Source organism: Phoxinus phoxinus, assembly GCF_949152265.1.
Source record: "Phoxinus phoxinus genome assembly, chromosome: 13".
NCBI lineage: Eukaryota > Metazoa > Chordata > Actinopteri > Cypriniformes > Leuciscidae > Phoxinus > Phoxinus phoxinus.
The window spans coordinates 5,930,460-5,954,082 of NC_136888.1; the positions used below are offsets into that span (position 1 = coordinate 5,930,460).

Consider the following 23,623-nt stretch of genomic DNA (forward strand, 5'->3'; position numbering starts at 1 on the left):
CTGGAGAAATTGGATTCATTATGTCTCAATCATTTAAACAAATTGGCTTTTGCCAGAAAATTGGACCGATTTTCATTTTACATAAAAATATACATACATTTGTAGGAAATGCATTTTTCAGAAGCTCATTTTTGACAAGGAACATGAAATACATGAGTGCTGAGAGTCTGAGTAATGTGTAGTTCTAATGTTGAAGCACCAGTAACATATTGCAATAATGTGTTTAATGTTGTACATGTGGAAATCTGTGAATCAGAGCAATGGGTTCAGAGATGTGGTGCTATCGGCTGTCAAACCTGTAAACGCCTTTAAGTTCAGGAAGGAGAAGTAAAAAATATAATATAAAAAATATATAAATTGTAAGGGTTTATTAATTATTAAAAGGGTCAATGCTGATACAGATGTCTATAGAGCTGGTAACATACTGGTAAATCTAAAATAATTAAATAGTTATTCAAACCTCACTAAATAAATGTGTATCTCTATCCATTGACACATCTGTTGTAGATCAGATTATTTGTCTAGTTATTTAACATTTTTAATGGTCTACTGCAACAGAGCCGTCACCTTGAGCTTCAGATTTGGATTTAAACCACTTTATTTTCCTTATTCATTTAAAGTAAAATTACATTAAATTAATAAACTGTATATTTACAATGATTTAATTATTGAATTATTTATTCGTTATAAATTATTAGGTAAGCCAATATTTTTTTTAGTACGATTTATTTTAGTATGATAGTACGATAGAATCAGGCGTGTGCATCTATAGCTATGTTTCCATCCACACGTTTTTATCCGAATGAAGTGATATCGAATGAAAAATGTCTTATGGAAACAGTAAAATTCGATTGAATTTCATGAATATCGACTCAAATGAAATGCGTTCGGTCTCATCGGATTTTATCTAGATCGATATACGGCTTATGCGATAAACGCTGATGGAAACGTTATTTGCCGAATAAATAATGAATAGCATTTTGTCTAGCAAAACTTTGTTCGCAAATGTTGGCTTGAATGTTGTGCGATTCAGTGCGAAAACGAATGGAAACACCTTAAAATGTCTCAAATCAATTCGATATACCAATTTGATCGCAAAACAGCATGTGACGTCATTACGCACAGGTTTTTATTCGCATTAAAGCCGTTGGATGGAAACACACTTTCACCAGCTTTATTCGCATGAGTTTTTTTACCGAACTTCAGATAATTCGATTGACAAGTAGTGGATGGAAACTTAGCTTATGACATCAAGTACTGCTTTATTTGTTCCTGTAGCTTAAACAGTAGAGCATTGGTGCTTGCAACGCTAAGGTCATGGGTTCGATTCCCAGGGAAAGCAAGAACTTATAAGAATGTAAAAATGTGTACCTTGAAATTCTGGACATGTGTGGACAATTCAATGTACATGTGCTGTGGTGCTGACCCTGACTTTACATTTCCCCCATAAATATATTTATGCATATGCTGTTATATATACACAAGAATAAAGCTGAATAAAGATGCAAATTCACTCTCTGACAATAAAAAAGGCCAGACAAGTAGTGGCCAGACAAGTAGTTTGTTAAGGCTTGGTTTGTAGGGAATTACAAACCTGCGCACATATATTCAAATGCGCATAACTATAGAATTAATTATTGATGCACACGTGAGCATCATCAGCGTTTCTCACAGGTTCGCGTTTAAAGTCTGTGTAGAGAGAACGGTGTCGTCTTAGCGGCCTCTAATTTAATAACTAATGATCGTTGCGACGGAAGTGAATCAATCAAAACTAACTTTAGCTGGAAAATATCTTTATTCAAGAACCGCTATAAAGACAAAACAATCTCTGTAAAGCTGCTTTGAAACAATCTATATTGTTAAAAGTGTTATATAAATGATGACTTGACTTGACAATAGGTGGCACTTATGAAAAAAGTAGAAATACAGCAGTTACTCCAGTTACACGTTCACACAAAGCAGCGCTGCACTTATGAAAACTACTTTTAAAAAGTAACTGCCAAAAAGAAATGAAATGGATTAAAAAAAAAGTAGTTTGGTAACACTTTACAGTAGGGTTCATTAGTTAACATTAGTTAATGTATAAACTAACATGAGCTAACCATGAGCAATACATTTGTTACTATATAAATTAATCTTTGTTAATGTTAGTTAATAAAAATACAGCTGTTCATTGTTTGTTCATGTTAGTTCACAGTGCATTAACTAATGTTAACAAGATTTTAATAAAGTATCATCAGTAAATGTTGAAATTAACATCAACAAAGATGAGTAAATGCTGTATAAGTGTAGTTCATGCTACACTAATGTAGTTAACTAATGTTAACTAACGAACCTTATTGTAAAGTGTCACCAGTAGTGTGATACAGATACTGCATAATTATCAACCAAATTAAGAGAATAATGTGACATATCGCCCAATTCAATAGTAATGCACACATTAAAGTGATGAAAATGATTTTTCATACACGGCATCATTCACTGTCACTAAACAAAACAAAAGCAGGGCAGACAGACCATAAAGACTTAATTCCAAATAATTAACAACAGTTAAGTGGACTATTAGCAAAATAGTGAGAAATTAAAGTGACCTCTGTAATCAAGGAAAAGGAGTCTTGGAAGCATTTCTCTGCAACAGCGCGGCCTTAAGCGAGCTCTTGTCAATGGGTCGTTAAACATCTGCCGATGCACCCAAGCCTAATGAGCCATTACCAAAACATGTCCTCTTCACCAAAAATGCAATTACCACATTTCCCCATAAGCCCTTAATTATGCTAATGGGCTAAAATTAAACAAATCCACAACAAGCTGATTGGGTCGGCGCATACCGATCCATTTGGAGAGTCAGCACAAGAATTGGCGGCATGTAAACAGGTTGGGGGAAGAGAGGAAATGCAACACACATTGTACACATACACCAGATGCCATTCTCAATGAAAGGGATCAGATGTTAAAGACTGCAGACTTCTCAGAAATGCAAACTTTAGAATAGGGTGAAGTAGAAGGAGCTGTGGCTGGTTGCCATGCTGTTGCTATGCATTGCTAAGATGTTCTATGCGGTTGCTAGGGTATCTGGGTGGTTGGTGGTTTCTTCCCGGCCCAAGCCAAAAGAGTCCCTAAGACCCTTTGATGTGCTGGTCTCTAGATATAACTCGGGTCATTCCACCAATTAAAGGCTTTGGGATTTTTTTCACCCCATTTTATCCCTCACCGGATAGATAATCACAGTGATAGCACAGCTTTTCTTAAACCACATGACTTGTGGTATCATTATGCCAGTGTTGCACAGGCCTATTTGCCATATTTTAATCAGGGTATCTACAGATTTATAAATTCAAAGACGTTTTACAAATAAAATACAGGGAAAAAAAAAAGATACATTCTCAAAATAAATCGTGTATCTACAGTAAGATTATTTTACTTAATTAAACAGGCTGGGGCATATATTCAAAACAGGGTAAACATTTTAAATAGGGTAACCAAGTTAAAAATACTGAAGATATGTTTTATTTAAAATATAGTGAAATTGGGTTTATGTACCAATATATAAATACATATGAATTATAGACTGATAGTGGATTTTGCTGATACGATAATGTCTTCTAAAAAACATATTATTGTGCCGATACTAGTGAAGTCTATATACTGAATGTATTAAATAATGTTCTTAGTTTAGGCAGAGAGAAGCCAAAGAGTTTGTTAAAATGCCAGATACAGTTTACCGTCTAATAAAAAATAAAAATAAAAAATAAATAAATAAAAAAGTATGTATAATGCAGGACTTTTTTTTTTTAAATTAAATAATTGTCATGACCTTAAATTTGATCAAACTGAATTTAAAACTTAAGACCTCACAAACTACCAATCAGATCAACGTGTGATCGTCAACCAGTGGATCTCTGAGCTGTGTGAGTGAGTGGAGGCGGGGCTCATTTGCATATCCAGAGAACCACGTATACTAAATGAGGCAAGGGTGTCGAGTTAAATTCAAGATATTTTTAAGGCAAGAAGATTTATTTTTTTAAGTAAAAAAAACATGTCATGAAAAAATATGTCATTTGGGTGATCAAAGATTAGTTTTAAGGAATAAATGATTGACAACAGGGGGATTTTAAGTATGAACAATAGTAATAGTGGCATTTGCATTAGCAAACATTAAAATATGCCATATGTTGCATAGAGTATAACATTTACACTGAAAACAATTCACTCAGAAATTAATATTAAGTCTCAAAAATGTACGAAGAATCAACAAGAAACACATTGAATTAAACGTGAAATTTTGAAGTAGAAAGACTGAAATAGTATTTTCTTGTAAAATGTACTACAATAATCTTTATTTACAGCTTTTTTTACAGTGTATATTCAGATTGTAAACACACAGACGCTGAGCAGAGCAAGAGATGCCCTGAAGCTTAAATGCTGCCTTGTAAAGAAGCAGCGTCCCTCCCTCTGAAACAAAAGAGAGTGTGTGTGTGTGTGTGTGTGTGTGTGTGTGTGTGAGGTGCCTCCTGACACCGGGCCTCGCATGGAAACACCCTCCCAGTAACTGCATTACTAGCCTGGCCAGCTGCTCTGCTCGATCTGCCCCCAGCACTCAATTTGATTCAGGAATTCTTCTCTGTTTTCCTCGCTGTCGTCTCTTCACCCCTCCTTTCTCTCACTACCTCTGAAAGTTGCATTTGCAAATTAGAGGAGTTACTTCCTGTCTGCCTGTGGCTGATAAAACAGCCCTTTCACCCCTCCTCACACACGTGCCAGAGCGGGAGCGCGGCAATTACGGGGGCCTGATGTTCAAAATGAATCGAGCACGGCTCGCGGCACACACACTCCCTCCCACTGGCTAACAGAGGAACGGAGTGTGGCTGAGATGGGCTAATATGAGCTCTGGCGGTGTGAGGCTTCGATGTCCGGGAGCCTGATGAATTTTTCTCTCTGCAGGCCTGCGCATGATCGGATTGAGCGCTCAGAACTAAGCAGGATCCCACCGGCTCATTTTGCCAGAGTTAACCTGCTAACGCATGTCGATCGCCGCCCCGCAGACACAGGGGGAATTCGATAGCAGGGCCCTGCTGGTATCCGGCAGGCCTTTGGCCCTTGCGGCGTGAGTTAATGTGCTGATCGGGGCCCCGGTCACAGCGCGCACAGGAGTCAGAGTTACTAAACCTGCACATGCTCGGCTCCCTCGCTCACAGCTCGCAGAGGTCTGACAGAGACCAGCGATCAGCAGCACGCTCCAGAAGTCACGCTTTACACGCATGTCAGCCGGCATTAAATCAACATTTTAAACAGAATCAAATGTCAATTTGTGTTTTTTTTTTAGGGGTAACATTTGTCATTAGTGTATATATATATAAAAAAAAAAGTGTCACAAAAAATACATAATTTTAAGGGGGAAAGAATAGGTGTGCACATCCAAACTTCTGCAGGATATCTGCATTTTAACAAGACAGCAGTGAGATTTCACATGGAAATTAAGAGAAAGAGTGAAAACACAACAAGTGACTAACCAACCACTCTACATGTCAGAGGTTATTGACCCTGACCGACACACTTACAATAATAAATACACACATATACATATATATATATATATATATATATATATATATATATATACACACACATATATATATATATATATATTAGGGCTTTCAAAAGATTAATCGTGATTAATCACATCCAAAATAAAAGTTTGTGTTTACATAAGATATGTGTGTGTGCTGTGTATAATTATTATGTATAAATACACACACATTCATGTATATATTTAAGGAATAATTGCATTTATATACTGTATATACATTTATTTAATTTATATTATATATAAATATTTTATATAAATATAACCAATTTTTCTTAAATATATACACGATTGTGTCTGTTTTTATATATATAAATAATTATACACAGTACACAGTACACACACATATATTATGTAAACACAAACTATTATTTTTTATGCGATTAATCAAGATGAATCTTTTGACAGCCCTAATATGTATATATATATATATATATATACATAATATATATACTTTTGTTTTATTTATGTGATTTAGTGAGAGGGCATATTCCTTCTTTGTTTTGTGTTGCTTTAATTTTAAAACAACGTCCAAAGCAAATACACACACATATACACTGTAGATATTTTACCTGTCAAGCATTTCAATTGACTACGACGGATTCTTTCATTCTAAAGCTTCACAATACATTTCTTTGCCCAGTTTGTACACTTCCATGGCTTACTATAGACTATTTTGGTGACTAGATATGATTACTAGATCACAAATGCACTCAGTTTTCACTCGATTTGATTGCTTCTCTCTCACTCTTGACAGTGGTAGAACAAACGGCAATAGAAAAGCTTGATAGTGATAGCAACAGTAACTAAGGGGGTGCCGTTTTAACGGCAGGTCATTTCAAAACCAAAAATCATGCACTTTCCTCTTCCTCATTTCCTCTCTGAATGTGACGGGAATGCCTGCACTCCTGAACAAGCAGTGATGCAATTTATGATACTAATAAATGACAAGTTTCTACCAGTTTATTGTGTAAATCACATCTAAAACCGCAATATTTATTTTAAAAGTGTATGGGTCTTGTCAAGTAGGAAATGAGGCACTACCTTTTTGGTGATGGAGTCATCGGAGTCAGAAGGCATGCGAGTGGACACGTGGAAGATGACCTCCACGTTGGAGGTAGCGTAGTATGGCGCTGTGGTTCCTGTGCTGCCATTCCTCTGCAAACCACCCATAAACCCACAGTGAGAGGCCAGATTCACCTGCAAGAGAGAGAGAGAAGCTTTCTGATGTAGTCACAGGACATGATCTCTGCTCTCTACAGGCACATTAAGTGGGTTTTATCTGTTAGTTCACCTCCCATCCCAGCCCAGAGACGAAGTCCTCATACGCCTGACTGCCCTCTGTGTTGGACAGAATGGAGCATTTGTCCTCTTGGCCTTCTCCAATGTAGAACACAGCGATCTTGTGCGTCTCTCGACTGGAAACAGAAACACACAAGACCAACAGACATCATGCAAAAAGTTGTAACATCATGACATTTGAGGTGTCACCATATCTGATGTGTTCAGTGTATTTAATCAAAGGCGATCCAGAGAAATGGGATGCACCTGAGCAACATGTCAAGTGTTGTAGCAAAGGGTCTGAATACTTACTCAATGAGATTTCTTTTTTCCTTTTAATACATTCAAAAGTTATCACTAATCTGGGTTTTAATTTGTCATTATGGGGTATGCCGTATATATTAGTGTTATTTAGCATCACTGATATACTATTATAGTTTTTATTAATATTTGTTTTGTACATTCGTTTTTTGCAACATAACATTTGTAAAAGATATATAAATATTTTATCCTTTGGTTCCAATTTTTTTCTTAAAATAATAAGTTAACATGGTTGAATGGTAGAGCTTGATGAATACAAGTCAACTCTAAAATCTGTGTTAGAATGGGAAATAAAATGAGAATGTATTTGTCTTCCCGGCTACGCAACTGCCAATTTGATCTTCAAAAAGTTAATAAATAGATCGTAAAACTAATCTATAGGAATTTAGCAGTTTAGTCAAAATTTTCCGAAGAGAATCGATCGCTTTATCTAATGAACAGATTGAATTCAGGCTTTTATTCACATATAAACATTAATCAACATCAGTTGTGGTAAATGAAGCTCAAGGATGTTAAAACCATTGAGGTTCATTTTCGTGTTACTCGGCACGTTTGAGCTTCTGCAAGAACCAATGAGGTTGAGCTTCGGTTTAAGTTCGCTGATCAATGATTATATGTGAATAAAAGACTAAATTAAATCTGTTCATCATATAAAGTAGTCTCTTAAAAAAATTGGACTAAACTGCTCAATTCAAATGGGTTAGCTTTACAATCCCTTTATGAACTTTTTGAAGCATTAAAAGTGGTAGTTAAAGGCACACCGCATAACTTTTGGCCACTAGGGGCGCTAGACCTGTAACTTTCACGTCTAGCGCCCCCTAGATGCCACAAGCGCAGCAGCACTGTCGCAAAAGTCAAGAAGACATCCACGATCCCTCTCAAGTTTTCTCTTTTTTTGCCTCCTCAGAAGCAGTTTTAAACTTTTTCCTTGCCTCAGCCATATCCAGGAGTCGAGCAGGCGGGAAAATAGTAGCAAAAGCGTTAGCTCCTTGAGTATATCAGAGCTTGTGGTCACGTGGCGGTCGTAAAGTGATTAGTTCTCCAGGCATTCTCCAGGTCACATGACCTGGCCAAAGACTGTGCGTCTTCTCCAAACTTACATAGGTGATATTTCAAGAGGGCAGCCCCGCTCGGAGCATTGATAGTGTCAAGCACAGTATATTGGCCTGAGGAATAATTTAAAATAACTCATATGCTTCAACTCTTTAGGTCACAAAGTCTGCAGTGTGCCTTTAACAATGCTCTCCCTAAAGAACAGCTGTGGCTTAAAAATTTTAGTCAAGTAATAGGATATTACGATTACCTATACATGGAACAACCTTTGTTATGCTCATTAAATTCAAAAACCTTAAAACAAAAACCTTTTGTAAAAAAATGGTATATTGTAACTTCACAGCTATTGGCTAATAAATACAATACTGGTATGCGCTGTGTATGTGTGAGCAGTGTGTGTCTCTTCGAGCAGTGTTGCTAATGAAGCCTCATGCCCTTGCAGTGTGATGTTTGGCATGCTCAGTCAGCGGTTGCCATGAGTGGGCCGGCTATGCCTGCAGAGGGGAACGCTGGCCCGATCCTGGGGGTATTCTTTAATAAGCCTCTGTAATTAGCCACTCTGAGTGCCTATTGATCTCTGTTGGCTGAGAAGTGTGGATCTGTGATCAGCCAGACGTGGGCAGGATTAGGCAGTGAGGAGCGGAGTATCTGAGAGTGTTCTTAAGACATGTCTCCTTAATAGTGCTTTTAAAGGATTTAGCCACTCTCTGTAGACTGGCATTAGGCTGCATGATAGAGCTCTCCAAATGCATGCTGTTGTTTGCTGCTGATTTTTACCGTTAAGTGCATAGGAGTCAGAAAGAAGATATAATTCAGTTTTCATGTCACTATTTTACTTGGTGTATAATTATGTATGAAACTTTAACTTATTCCCCGCCATTGACGTAAATTTCCGTTATGAGACAACGCTTCCCCGCCATTAACGGAATTTTCCCGCTTTTCCCGAGTTTTCACTGTAGGGTAGGGGGCGCTATTACGCATCTTCTGAAAGTGCACAGATTCTCCTGATCAAAACACAGGCGAAAAATAAACAGAAACAAGCGATACCATATGTAAGCAAATGCATTTGTAAAATAACACTATCACTAGGACTAGCTATGAAGTCTGTGAAGCTTGGAAGGTGTTGATGGACTTGATCTACTCCATATATGTTTTAATCATCATTCTGAATCCGATCTGAATGTAATTTTTGATAAAAATGTGATTTTCTCAGGTTTTTGCACAAAATGTTGTTTTTTTATTTAACTTACCCACATTCAAGTGTTGATAAAAAAATTATGCAATTAGCTAGAATAATTATTTTTTTCTTCTGTTGTTGTTGTTGTTGTTGTTCAAAAGCAGAGGCTCTGTTCTTTCTTTTTGATATATTGTATGTTCAGATATTCATACCACAAAATATTGGGCCATGACAATTTTGTGAAAATGATAAAAATTCTGGCAGTGGCTGGCTTTACTTTACTTTTTTTTTTTTAAACGCTGGCGCGGAAAGAGTTAAGGTATGAACGTCTGATGTTGTTGTTGTGTTTCCAGACATTCTGAAGCAGAAGCAGAAACCCTTACCACTGCCTTGAGTCCAAATTCTTCAGCTCTCTCAAGAGCTTGGAGTTCTTCTTTAGAAGATGAAAGCTCTTTCTATAAAGAGAAAATAAAATGGAACATCATAAAACTTTTCAAAAGATAAATGGTGAGACAAAAGAAAATCTAATTATTATTTTCCTCCTATCCCACTGCAACCAATGTCCAGGCCAACTAGAAGTACTCCATGGATTTTAAATATTTAGACACCATGTAATCATATTCACACATTATTTTGTGACATGCTCATATATTTTTGAGATGCAAAAAGGTAATAAAAAAGATACTCGAAAATGAAAATTCTTTAGTCATTTACTCACACTCATAATTTCACATCCATATAAAGAAGTAATAAACATTAAGCAATAAGCAATAATTTGGCATAAATGTGCAAAATTCAATGATTGTGAATTACTGTAGAAGGTGTAGAACGTGCAACAGCGCCCCATTTTTACTTTGAAACATTCAGCTCTCACATTATTATTTAATTAAATCATTGTCTTTTAAGGTTTAAATCAAAACATTAAGGCCTGGATTCACAGACAAAACATTACTGGTGTGCATCTTGAGACCAAAAAGTGGCACTGATATATATTTTTTTAGACATGCTAGTGCAAAGTTGCGTTCAGTTAACAGCTAAAACATGACTTGTAGTCTAGGTCTAGGCTTAAAGCAGGGCTATGCAGTTTCGGGAATTTCTTCGCTGTATTCTCGCTTTTTGCTCGCAGGTTTCTCTATAGAGCTCTCCCTACAGCTTCGGAATAGATATTTGACAACACTGTCGAAAAACTCGTTGGCGACTAGTAGATCAACGACATCAAAGCAGACGGGACATTCTTTACAACGTCTTCATTCGGGTTTGAACAGCGTGAGGGAGCGCAATAATGACAGAATTTTAGCAGATTTTTAGACCTGATATCACGCGATACTTCCTGATGCGGCGGCCCGCCGGCCCACAGTTGCAAGGGTGATTTTTCCGCTCACAGGCGATAGGGGGGTGCGAGACGACCACCATTCAACCCGAAAAAAGTTATATAACCATTCCAATGACTCCGAAGCTGTTCAGTTAAGGTAAAAAACCCTGCATAGTTCACCTTTAAACCTTGTCTGTGAAACCAGGGGTAAGTCTCATAGTGATTCCTGTTTTTCTGTCCCCAAATTTAAGAGCTCTTGAAATTAAAATAAAGAGAATTCTTATACCATTAAGATATTTAAGACTTTTTGTGGCCTTGAATTTGACAAAAGTAAATGTAAGACTTTTTTTCAAGGACCAACAGGAACCCTGTCTGACCCCTAAACGAAAAATAACTTCACTTGAGTATATTAGGCCTTAAGAATCAATGTCCAATGTTGTGGAAAAGAGCAGCTTTACAAGTGGGTGAATAAATGACTGAATTTCCATCTTGAGATGTACGATTTATTTAAAAATGTTTACTGTGAAAGTGAATTACTTTTCAAGCCACTTCATGGAAAATTTTACCTGCGATCCCATGAGTTCATGCCGAGGTCGTTGAGGAGGAGTCTGCAGAGGTAAAAGGGTGATTTTGGCTCCTGGTGTGTGGGCTCTCGCTGTGTCTCTGCTCGGATGCTGGGGTCTTCACTCTGTCTCCGCATCAGCTCCTCATCCTCTTGCTTCGTCTGCCTGTGGATGGCATCCATGATGAGCTCTTCCATCTCAGGGTTCATGCCCATGGGTGGAGCCGGTGGTTGTGTGAGCCTCAGCTGGGGCTGCAGGAGGCACTCGGGGCTGCTGTGGCCGAGATCTTCCAGTAGCTGGTCCAACACATCCACGCCATCCTCCATTTCCGACTCAGAGGAGCATTTACTGGAGCGGACGGAGCTCTGCTTTTCAGAGAGACCGGTGTCATGAGGCAACTGATCTCTACTGCCACTGGAGCTCAAGCCAGATCCGTCCAAAGTGCAGAAGAGAACGCCGCCGTCCCACGAGTACTTTCCCGAGATGTCCCTGACAATGACGCGGACCTCAGAGGAATGATCCCTTGGGTTGGCACTTACAGTGCTGGAATTATCCGAGGGGATCTGAAGGTACGAGACTAGTGTGCTGTCATTGAAGACGAAGAGCTGTAGATTGGGGCTTTTGAAGACTTCAGAGGAGAGTTCGGAAGACTCTATGTAGGGGTTGTCGTGGTTCTCACTGACCAGGCTGTTTAAAAGAGCAGGGCCGCCGCTGAGAGGATGGTGTCCCAAATGATTGACCAGGTGTGACATTACCATCCGAGCAGTCAGAGGAATCAGCTCCATGCTTCTCCTTTTCTTTTCTGGGATGTCAAACAACTTTAGTTTAGTAAATTAGAAATACAATATGATTTACAGGTACAGTATACTCTTAGGGTTAGTTCACCCAAAATGTTTTTTTATTTATTTAAAAAGGGACACTGAACATTCATAAATATTCAAATAAATGTTTATGTACCCGAGTTAGTCAAAATGCTAATTCTCATCAGCACATATATTTGCCAGAAAATAAAAAAAGGGGTATAATACAAAAAAATAGCCACATATAATACACTAAGATAATAAAGTACAATATTAATATAGTCTCGTTATGGATGTAAAAACAACAGTGTTGGCATTGTTGATCATCAAAAAGCCAATTCCTTAAATTATATTTAAATGAATAATAGGATGTATAATTACAAACACTTGTTTGTAATTATACTTGTGACTTGTGATCCTCTTCGAAAACTCAATGAAGGTGATTTAATGAAAACTGAAAGATATCTGTCTTTCGATTAAAGGCACACTCTAAAAAATGCTGGCTTGTTTTAACCCAATTTTGGGTAAAATATGGACAAACCCAAATGTTGGATCAAAAATGCAATTTAAAAATTTAACCCAATGGCTGGGCTTGTCCATATTTTACCCAAAATTGGGTTAAAACAACCCAGCATTTTTTAGAGTGCATGTAACAAAAACTGTGATGCTTCAAAAAGTCCATAAAGGTATCGTAAAACATAACATTCAGGTACAAATGTAAGTCTTCTGAAGAGACACGACCTCTTTATATGAAGAACAGATTTAATTTAAGCTTGTATTCACATTTAAACACTGATCAACGCACATACATATAAAGCACATCAAATTTGGCATAAAAGGAAGCTCAAACCTAATTGCTTGATATTCGAGACCAAACTTCATTGGTTCTTGTGCTTCTGCTGATCATATTTGATGCACCCATATGATCTTTGTATGTGTTTATTCATCATATAAAGAAGTAAACATGTCTTTTCAGAAGACTTGGATTAAACTGCTTGATTCATATAGATTACTTTTATGATATCTTTTGGAAAAGTCAACGTTTTTGGTGGACTTTAAATGGAGGGACAGAAATCTCTCAGGTCTCATTAAAAGTATCTTCATTTGAGTCTTAAGGGTTTGTAACAACATGAGGGTAAGTAATTAATAAAATATTTTTTTTGTTGGGTGAACTAACCCTTTGAATGAAAAACTGCCCATCACCCTCTTATATTACATGGCTCTCTGGGGTATGTGGTTCTGATAGGTCAGTTGCGTTATGCTGTTGGTAAACTGACCATCCAGGCCAACTAGGTGGCCATTATTTGGCCATTTATTTATTTATTAATTGCACAGACTTTTTCGTAGCACAGCCCTAATAATGTACAGTTATCAACACAAATGATCACAAATCTCTTTGTAATACCTGATTCTGATTTGATGTATTGACTGTATGACTAACTTTTTAGGGTCCTGGTCACCCTGTCAGAATTTATTTTGCAATAATGATTGGCTGACTGTTTTTTTCCCCTTACTTATCCTTCTTAAAAGCTAGCTGGTATACTGGCTTTTAGCTGTCATGACCAATGGAGGCAGTTTTCCCACGTTTGCACCATCTATACGGGTGTCCTCATAGACACCTTTAAAATATGTATTCAGTCTCCTAAAACAGACTCAAAGGGCTGCACTAATGAGCATCACACCTTATCGTGATGAGTGAATAGGGCTCTGCAAGCACTATGAATTAAAGTCCTCTGAATGCTGAACACCTCTCAAAGTGAGAAATCTAGTGTTGTCATTAGTGGATATTAAGATTAGGATGAGAGAGAGAGGAGGGGGAAAAAACGAAGTGCTCACATTGTGACAGTGCTATCAATACCATCATCCCCATCAAAGTGGAAAAAGCTCTTTGCAAAGACGAGCAAGTTGCATTAGGGATGCACAGAGCTTTGAAGTGAACTAATCAATATGAGCTAGGTACTGGGATATTGCTTATGAGTTGCTCTTTGGCTGAGGTTGTTTGTTTTTTCGTACGCAGAGATATAAAAGGCATGTCAATGGATGGAGATGTTAGTGTTGCAAAAGCCAGCAGTCTTTTTCTTCCTCTACTCTGTTGATATAAATGTACTGTCATAAAAGGCATCCCTGTTGGAATAGGAAAGACCCCCCCTAACCCGCACAGCCCAACCAAAATCAGATGACATTTGATGACATGCCAAGGTAGAGAACACACAAGAAATATTGCCTAATGGATAAAGCAAGGTCGGAGGAGGAAAAAAAATATTTCTTTAATAATTGGCATAAATGGGCTTGCTTTGAGTGGATGAGGGAACTAATGCACACCTCTTTAAAATTCTATTTCATTTCACATTGTGCTACATTTGCTCTAATATGATTCACGAGAGCTCAGTATAAACTCAAAGGACAAATTAAAAACATCCCTTTTTGTACTTTCTTTGCCTTTTAAAGGGAGATGCAGCGGTTTCACATTTTATGCTGGAAAAGTTGACATCATACATTTTGTAAATTTGCCTTTACATTACAGACATAAAAAATTGATTTGTGTTGATTTGTAGCAAAAATTGTTAAATATGATGTAAAAGAATTATAAAAACAATAAATATGGTTAATCTCACAAAAAAAATTTTTTGGCGACCATTAGTAATAAATGAAGTATAAAACATACCACTATGGTGTATAGATACATAATATTTTACAAATGCACTTAATAAGGAAAAGGAAAAAAAAATACTGATATTTCTTTTTTTTCTTTTGGGATGAGCAATGACCCAACAGAGTTTTCATGGGATTTCCCTAAGCACGTTGTAGATAACATGTTGTAGATAACAAAACACAATAGCAATACGATTAATTGGAGGAACAACAGGAAATCCTTACCTTCAGCCACAGTGAGGAGATTTCCAAAGTCTCCCATGACATTGTGTATGGGGGGTGGTTCAAAGCTCTTGACATTGCCTAGAGTAAGGAAGGGTTCGTAGTCTGTCGACAGATCAGCAAGGCTGAGGAGGTAGTGACTTTGTTGAGTGTGTAGGTTAGACCCTGATACACAAGTGTGCAGCACCTAAGACAGCAGAACAGTGAATTAAGTATACCAGTGATACGCTAAAAAAATAATGACTAAACTAAATAAATCAAGTAAATGAGAAAAGTTTTGCGGGCCTAATACAGAACCCTGGGGAACACCGTCAGAAAAAAGTGAGATTACAAGGATTATGTATTAAATAATGAGCAGCTTTTTCGCTTGTTCTGTTGTTACAAAAGCACAATGCAATGCATAAGATACTACTGACATTGTTTAGATTAAGTGCATTTTTAAAATCTAATGAGATGTATCAAATAGAGAACTCTGTTATGATCAACAACTCAGCCATGAAGATGATCTTCTTGGCACACCACTGAGATGCATTAAAAAGAAATCTTTAATAGATTGAAACATTGTTGTTACACCCAGACGGTGTGGTTGAGTGCTGCAGGGCCACCATATGGAGATGGGACGATATTTACAATGCTAAGCCAGGAAACCCAATGAGAGGGGCTTTATGGGCTAATAATCTATTTCTCCTGTGATATGGGAGTGTATCGATGTGCAGAAACAGATGGTCATGGCTCTATTGGCTGGAGAAGATAAGACACGGTCCAGCACAGTTTATCATAGTGCCTGAACAGGTTTGCTCTGTTTGATTTAATTAAGGCTTTATCCCTTGGCTCATTCTCAAACACCACACACTGACGCAGCAAACAATGACAATGTAAGCTACTTAAACATGATCTGATATAAATTCATGTTGTAAAAATACCTAAAAATAAAACCACAGAACTTTGATTTGCCACACAATTACCACCATAGAGCTATTAGTGCCATCGGGTTCAACTGGAAACTGCTGATATATCAGAGGTACACGTCATCCAAAGGTGTGATGGATGATCTCTCAATGAATAACAGTAAAAGTGAAAATCAAGAGTAAATCAGTAATAACTATTGGATGAGAAAAAACCTAAATTGAATTGAGCTTGATGACGACGACACTGTTTTCTGTAGAGGTGATTTATTCTGGTTGATTCCTGTTTATTACCATAAAGCTTCTTTATCAATCTGTATTGTAAACTCTATAAATAAAGGTGACTTGAGTTGACTAAGGTACAAACCACTGCACTTATATCCCTCACATACTGATTGCTGAGAGCTGCGATACCTCGGCCATAAACTGATTGCTTTTCCTGTTAGATAAAGAAGAAAAATCAAACTGACGAAGTATAAAGCCGTCACCTAGTGATAAGAGGAGAGAGGAAGAAAATAAATTAAGGGAAAATTTAGCACCCAAAGTATTAAATGGCATTCGCTGGTTCTGAGGATTCAGTGTGATTTTCATCAGTTTATAAATTTTCTAAGTGGCACTTCTCAAACTGTGCTGCATAAATGAACCAAGACTCCATAACCTTAAAGGACATTTATCATCAATTATTATTTGAGTAGTACTATAAGCATGAGATGCTAATCATTATTTCTTGCTCTTAATTGAGACAAGGCACTCGAAAACAAGAGTATTGATGAGCTGTCCTGGCGAGGGTTATGTACATGTGCTCGTGTTAGATGCTATTCAGCTCTGACAAATGGGAGATTAAAGTAATCCCACTGAGCATATAATAACTAGCAGAAAATGATTAACAGTCAAACGAGTGCAGAGGAAAACAAAGGACATTTATTCTTCCCCTTTCCCCTTTGCAGCAGGTGCATTTTCTCTCATATGATGATGAACTGAATTCTTGAGTTTGGCATTCATTGGTGAGCTTATCAATCCAACAATGGGACATTTAAATAATTCGGCCATTTTTTTCTGGGAGCATGACATCTGCACAAAGGTCCGTGTCTGTCTGCATCTGCACAACAGCCCGGGACTAATATCTCATTTATTCTGTGCCCCTCAATGCCCTCTCATTAGCGTCTGATGACTAAATATGAGCTGCGAGGGGACGAATGCATTTATAATAGAACATAACGCACACACACACACTGGAAGATTTCTGCTTTAATTTCAAGTACCAAACTAGAGTAACATTCACTCTACGGCTGCACGATTAATCGAAATAAAACCGAAATTGCAATATGGCTGAGTGCGATTATTAAATCGCAAAGGCTATGATTTAATTAAATAATATATTGTTTCAGCACAAGCATGGCACTGTGTTTTTACACATGAGCAGCTCATGATCTGTCAGTGTGATGTTCACAGGAAGTGCTGCTCCACCCGATCTCCATCTCTGCATCTGCTCTGGGTTTGGGTCACCATAACGTGCATTCGTGACCATAACGTGCATTCGTGACCATAACGTGTATTTGTGACCATAACGTGCATTTGTGAACACAACATGTGCCAACCATCTTCCCATTCGTGTAATGAAAAGCATTCATCAACAAAAGACAAACATTAGGGGCTCCTGTGGTTTTCTGTCAAAATAACAGTTCCAAGGAGTAATGTTTGAATGTTTGAAAATTAGGGTGTGTTCACACTTGTAGTTTGGTGGTTATTTTAGTCCGGACCAAAAAATAAATGTATACATTTAGGCCTGGTTTGCTTGGTGTTCACACTGAACCTAAGTACATAAAGGTTCTTAAAAAAAGTTTTTTATGATGTTTATTTATTAGGGGTGTAACGATACCTGCATGTCATGATTTGATACATATCACAATGATTATCCATGATTCTGAAGCTGAACATACAGAATTATTTTAGACGAATATGCTCACTGACTAGATAGTATTTAAAATAACATAAGACATTTGGCATTATCAGGACTAGGGTTGGGAATTTATACGATTTTATAAATATCAATGCACTGACAATTCTGCTTATCGATCCGATTCTTAAACGATTCTCTTATCGATTCCTGATAGCACTGTGTGGGGAAAAAAGTAGTCATGCTTTTCGGCAAAAAAAACAAACAAGTGGTTTTACTTGTTTTAAAGCTTACACTTGAGTAAGAACACTGTACTTTTTATGTAATTTATGTAATAAATGGAACCGTATTGTAAAGTGTTAGCGATTAATTATACACCGATTCAAACGTCTCGTGAGTTCAGTGTTGGAAAGATCAGTTGTTTTAACCATTTATTAAAACGAATTGGTTCAAAGGAGTCAGTTCGCAAATCGAACGTGTACGCGTTGTGTGATTATCCCGGCAGTTAGGACATCCCACAAGATTTGTGTCAACACAGAAAACATTTAATCACTGGATAGTTTTTTTTCATTTATTTAAAGTGTGGTTTATGTCAGCTGAATGTGCGGAACGCTTTCAGAGAAGATTAGCACAAATTATTCACATCCAGCAGTAATTCAGAAAAAAAAAAAATCTCTGAATGCTCCACATGAAACTTTGGTCTTCCGTCCTTTTACCACCGTGATGATGTATTTTGATTAATATGTGCGAGGGAGAGAGAGCAACACAGCGCTTAGTTTGGAGACGGTGAAGTCTTGTTTATCTTTCGCCTGGCACCGAAGAGAAGGAGTGCTGCGCAATATATCGAATTTATCGAAATATCGCAAATGTATATATCGCAATATGCATATCGCAACAGCTTGCAATAAATGGGGTCATGAACAAAAGACAAAGTTTTTTTTAGCTTTAATAAGTATCAGGATATATTTAATTCATACAGTGAAAACTAAGCAATGTTTAATTTTTATATTTTATGATTCAGTATCTTTTATTAAATAAACCTAATGTAGGATAACCAGAAACCCTGTGGTTTACACTGATGTTAAAATAACACTTCTTATGCTACAGTAAAACACTGATGTTCACTTTCAGAAGTTATAAGGATGTTTTCTTGTCATAAAAAGAATGTGAAACACATGTAGGTTATATCATTTTAAATATATTTTAAAGATAATTTAAGTTTATTTTACACACTTTAAGCATTATCGTATCGCATATCGAATATCGCATTATTTAAGGAGTTATCGCATTTTTCTTTAATATCGCACAGCCCTAAGTGCATACAATATCGATGGTTCATAAAACTTAGAACCGGTTCTCAATTCCCATCCCTAATCAGGACTCAAAAATATTCCCCCATTGCATTATTATACACTATATCCAACATTATATTTAGTAGTTTGTACTTTGTTTATAAGGCGTTTCTGATGCTTGCTCCAAACAGTAATGGGCAACATTGCTCCTATGATGAGAATGCTTTCTGTCTTTTGTAGGGTCACATATTGTGACATCAGGGTCCTGATTTTGGTTTGTTTAGATGTCTTTGGTCAGTGTTGCTGCACCAGAGGCCCAACAGGGTTCAGATTGGCAGTGTTCACACTTATTCAAATGAATAATCAGAGCAATCACACCAGAGTTCATTTTAATTGAACCAAACCTGCCAAATGTGAACACACTGTGAAGGGTCGTTCACACAAAGAATGATAAATACAAAGATAACTATAACGATAAATATATTTGAGTCCACACCAACGAACTGGTCTGTTTATTCTAAGCTAGCGTGCTACAGTTTCAAAGTGTGTACAGCGTCATTGTGAAGTAGTGTAATCGATCTAATAATCTAACAATGAATTTAGCTGATGTAGTCAATATAGTGGAATGAAAACAACTAGTCTTTTTCACTGCAACTTCAAAGGAAGCAATGCTGTGGAAACGAGCGCTGGATACCTGAGGTAATACTTCTCACTATTTATTCAGAGGGTATGAACGACTTTTTTATTTATATAGGGGTTGACTTGACATACAGTGGTGGATTTTTCTGGACCTCTGCGATTAACTTCTTCACAATGTCGTCTGCCATTTTAAATGCGCTAGCCATTATCATTAGCAAACCTAGATTTGGATTTAAATCGTGATTTTCAGTGATGGGAATAACGGCGCTATAAATAAACGGCGTTACTAACGGTGTTATATTTTTCAGTAACGAGTAACTCGAGTAACGAGTGACAAAAAAATGCACCGTTACTATAATTGAGTTCACTGAAGCGGTTTTCATCCGATCGGGCTCTCTCTCTCCGCTATAGGAACTGCAAACTTTTTCTCTGGTGTGTGTGTGTGCGTGTTTCGAGGCGCCGGACTGGACAAAAGCGAAGCGAACGTCGTCAGTGTGTGCGAGAGACCGAATGTGTCCGAGAGCGCGCTCGACAGTTCGCGAGAGAGACCGAGTGTGTCCGAGAATAATATAGCCTAGTTTTTCATCTGCAACGTTTTAATTAGTTTACATGGTTATAATATAAAATAACCTGCAAGGAACGTTCCCAGAAAACATCTTTGATTGACCGGTTGTGAAGACGTGCGGCAAACACGACTTGAATTTTATTATTATTATTATTTATGTTTTTACATTCTTCAGTATTATATTGAGAACACTTTTAGTTAAACTGTTTACTTTTGTGAGGAAGAAAATACTTCAAGGCTATACAGTATGTCTACCAGTTGTAAAGGTTTTATCATGTTAATTTGAACTACAAAGAGTGTATGTGTATGTATATTTTTTACTACTATTTATTTATTTTTGGTACATTTCTTAAGAAGCATTTTTTTTTTGCCAGTCGTGAAATATTAAAAGTTCTAAACCATCTATTGTGTTTTGTTGTTTCACTATAGAAATGATAATATTTTAATATTTAATGTTTCTCACATTGTCCCACAGCAACATTAAACTAGCGTAGATTAGTGTACAATGTTTTATAATAATAATTTGTTCTATTTATTGACCATTTCATTCATTTAACATATTTAATATTGGGGGTATCCAACCTATTTCACATATATATATATATAAAAAAAATCTCTAAGTAACGCAATAGTTACTTTCCCTGGTAATTAGTTACTTTTGTAATGATATAAATAAGTTACTAATTTAGTTACTTTTTGTGAGAAGTAACTAGTAACTATAACTAATTACTTTTTTTAAGTAACTTACCCAACACTGGTGATTTTTATCAACAACAAAAAAATCGTAATGAGATTTTTTCCCCTAAATTGTGCAGCCCTACTTCCTTAATACAAGTTCCCGAAGCCTGTACCCACCCTGTAAATGTAGTCGAGTAGAGGGGCTTTCTGTGAGGAGGGGTCATCCAGCACAGGCATAGTGATGGGCTCCAGGAGGATGGAGAGCGGTACGGCCATGCACCAGTCCAGCAGGCACAGCAGTAGAGACACCATTAACTAGAGCACACGGAGAAAGCATTCATTTAGCACACTCACGACACCACTACAAAATAATCAATAAACCTGCCAAAGACAAGCTGTTAGGAAGGATGGAACAACAAGCACAGAGACAGAATAACTGAGAGCTGCTCATGCTGAATTCCCATGTCCAACACTACTTACAAAAACAGAGATCTAAATGCAGACTCTCAGTTCTGCTTTGCTTACCTTTTTATCTGCCTCGACTGTTGAGTGTTCAGCACTGGGCAGAAGAAATGCTATGGTTGCTACAAAAATCTACAAGGGAGGAAAATCAGAGATTAATCAGGCGTCACAACCGATGCATCATGCAGATGAAGACGCTTCATACCTCTATAATTCTTTTGGGAAGGGACGGCTCCAGTCTCTGTAAGTGCTGCCAGTGAGAAATCAGCAGCTGAAAGATGTCACAGGCCACGTTTGCCACCACCTTATTTCCAAACTATAAGACAAAATCACATTCACGTTACGGTCTAGATGAGAATGAAAATAAAAATAAAATACTGTTTTTCACGAAATGAACATGATCAGGAAGAAATATATATAATAATGATTACTTAGAGGCAGAATTTGATATAAAGCTAAGTAGATGAGGCTTTACCTCTTGTGCTTTAATTTAATAACTAATGATCCTTGTGACGGAAGTGAATCAATCAAAACTAACTTTAGCTGGAAAATATCTTTATTTATTCGCTATAAAGACAAAACAATCTGTTACCTTAAATTATCCGTTTATCACAGTAAAGCCGCGTTGAAGCGATCTACATTGTTAAAAGCGCTATATAAATGAAGATGACTTGACTTTATAAACCTTCTATTTAATCAAATAATCTCGGGGGGGGGGGGGGGGGGGGGAATCATGGTTAATAAACATGAAGCAGCGCAAATAATAATAATAAAATATTTAATAATAATATCATTTCTTGAGCAGATAGACTGGAGTAAATTCAGATTTGCCTACAAAAGAATAAATAACATTTTAAAATATATTCAAATAGAAAACAGTTGCAACAATATTCCACAATATCACTGCTGTAGCTTTGTTTTGATCAAATAAATGTAGCCTTGGTAAGCGTCTTTCAAAAATAAAGAAAGCAATACATTTTTCATTTTGAAAATGATCAGAGAAAAGAACTGGAATGTTCTTAACTCAGATTAAACATTTAATTTGACTGATTCTTTCAAGTTATGGCTCACTAAAACCACCTGTTCTCAGATCATAACTTGTAGGTCATATACGTTGTAGATTAAATATATATACATGCTGCAACTTAAGAAAGGTTTTACAGCTGTGTCTCCAATTTTTGTCAACACAATTAGGTATTCAAAATATTATATGTGATTAATCAGATGGTAAAAGATGACGCTGGAAATGTACTGTATATATATGGCATAATACATCATCATGATTAAAACGCATGCCATTATTTGTGTCATTTCTATTTCTATGTTTGTTTTTGCTATTTAGCACCATATTATTCTAGAGAAACACACTCTCTGGGAGAATTCCAGGTTAATGGATTCTGTCTGTTGCTCTACCCACAATCCTCTCTTGCTCTGGGCTTCAGTCATGTGGAATTTGCGGTGAGAGAGTGAGTGTTTGCTCAGAGTAATAGAAGAGAAGAAATCGGCACATGCTTTTAGAGATGGAAACCCTGTTCCTTTCCCAAAGCTTTATTCTGGCCTGACCTGCTGCGTGTCAACATGAACTGGACGTAATTGCAGCGGCTCGAGGAAGGGAATGTGAAGACTCCATTTGGAAGGTATCGTTTTAGACGTGGTTTCAAATTACAATAAGTATGATTCAAAACGTCTTTCCAACTATACTTCAATTTAATAATGCAGAGGAAATTCGATTTTTAAATATTACATAGATTTATGATAACTTTACGTTATATTATATTGAAGTAATTTTCTACAAAAATTACCTTTGACTAAATCCTGTGCCTTTTTTTTTAAATTAAATTAAATTATCCTTTAATTGTTTTTGTTTGTTTGTTTTCTTCCTGGTTTCTGTCTCTTGTCACAACAGCTTTTCTACAAAGGAAGAAGAACATGAAGTTTTCAGTATATAAAAACCATGCAATTAATACAAAATCCTTAAAGCATAAATAAGTTATACACAAATAATTACTGAAGTGTGAAAGTGTGTCATTAACATAGCGTCACGCAGGTATATGATGATCTTGGGATCTGGTAGGTTGAAATTTCTATTCAAACTATTTAACCTGATTTCGCTTCTCTGTTTGCGATCGGATCGGGACAATTTTAGTCCAATGATCCAGTAAGCGAATTGAATCAGTCAAAAACAGCGCCAATGTAAAGAAGACCATCAGAGATCTCAGA

General features: G+C 36.9%; 1 protein-coding gene across 11 annotated transcripts in view; it reads right to left on the reverse strand.

The window, feature by feature from the left end:
- Window positions 1–23,623, reverse strand: part of ralgapa2 (Ral GTPase activating protein catalytic subunit alpha 2) — a 185,014-nt gene that overhangs the window by 40,555 nt on the left and 120,836 nt on the right. For all 11 annotated transcript variants that reach the window (XM_079632531.1, XM_079632539.1, XM_079632533.1 and 8 more), the window contains 8 exons: window positions 21,609–21,719; window positions 21,467–21,535; window positions 21,119–21,256; window positions 14,969–15,152; window positions 11,295–12,093; window positions 9,800–9,871; window positions 6,879–7,002; window positions 6,629–6,784 (listed from right to left, as the gene is read on the reverse strand). In XM_079632531.1, coding sequence (XP_079488657.1) covers window positions 6,629–6,784; window positions 6,879–7,002; window positions 9,800–9,871; window positions 11,295–12,093; window positions 14,969–15,152; window positions 21,119–21,256; window positions 21,467–21,535; window positions 21,609–21,719 — 1,653 coding nt within the window. The remainder of the gene's footprint in view (window positions 1–6,628; window positions 6,785–6,878; window positions 7,003–9,799; window positions 9,872–11,294; window positions 12,094–14,968; window positions 15,153–21,118; window positions 21,257–21,466; window positions 21,536–21,608; window positions 21,720–23,623) is intronic.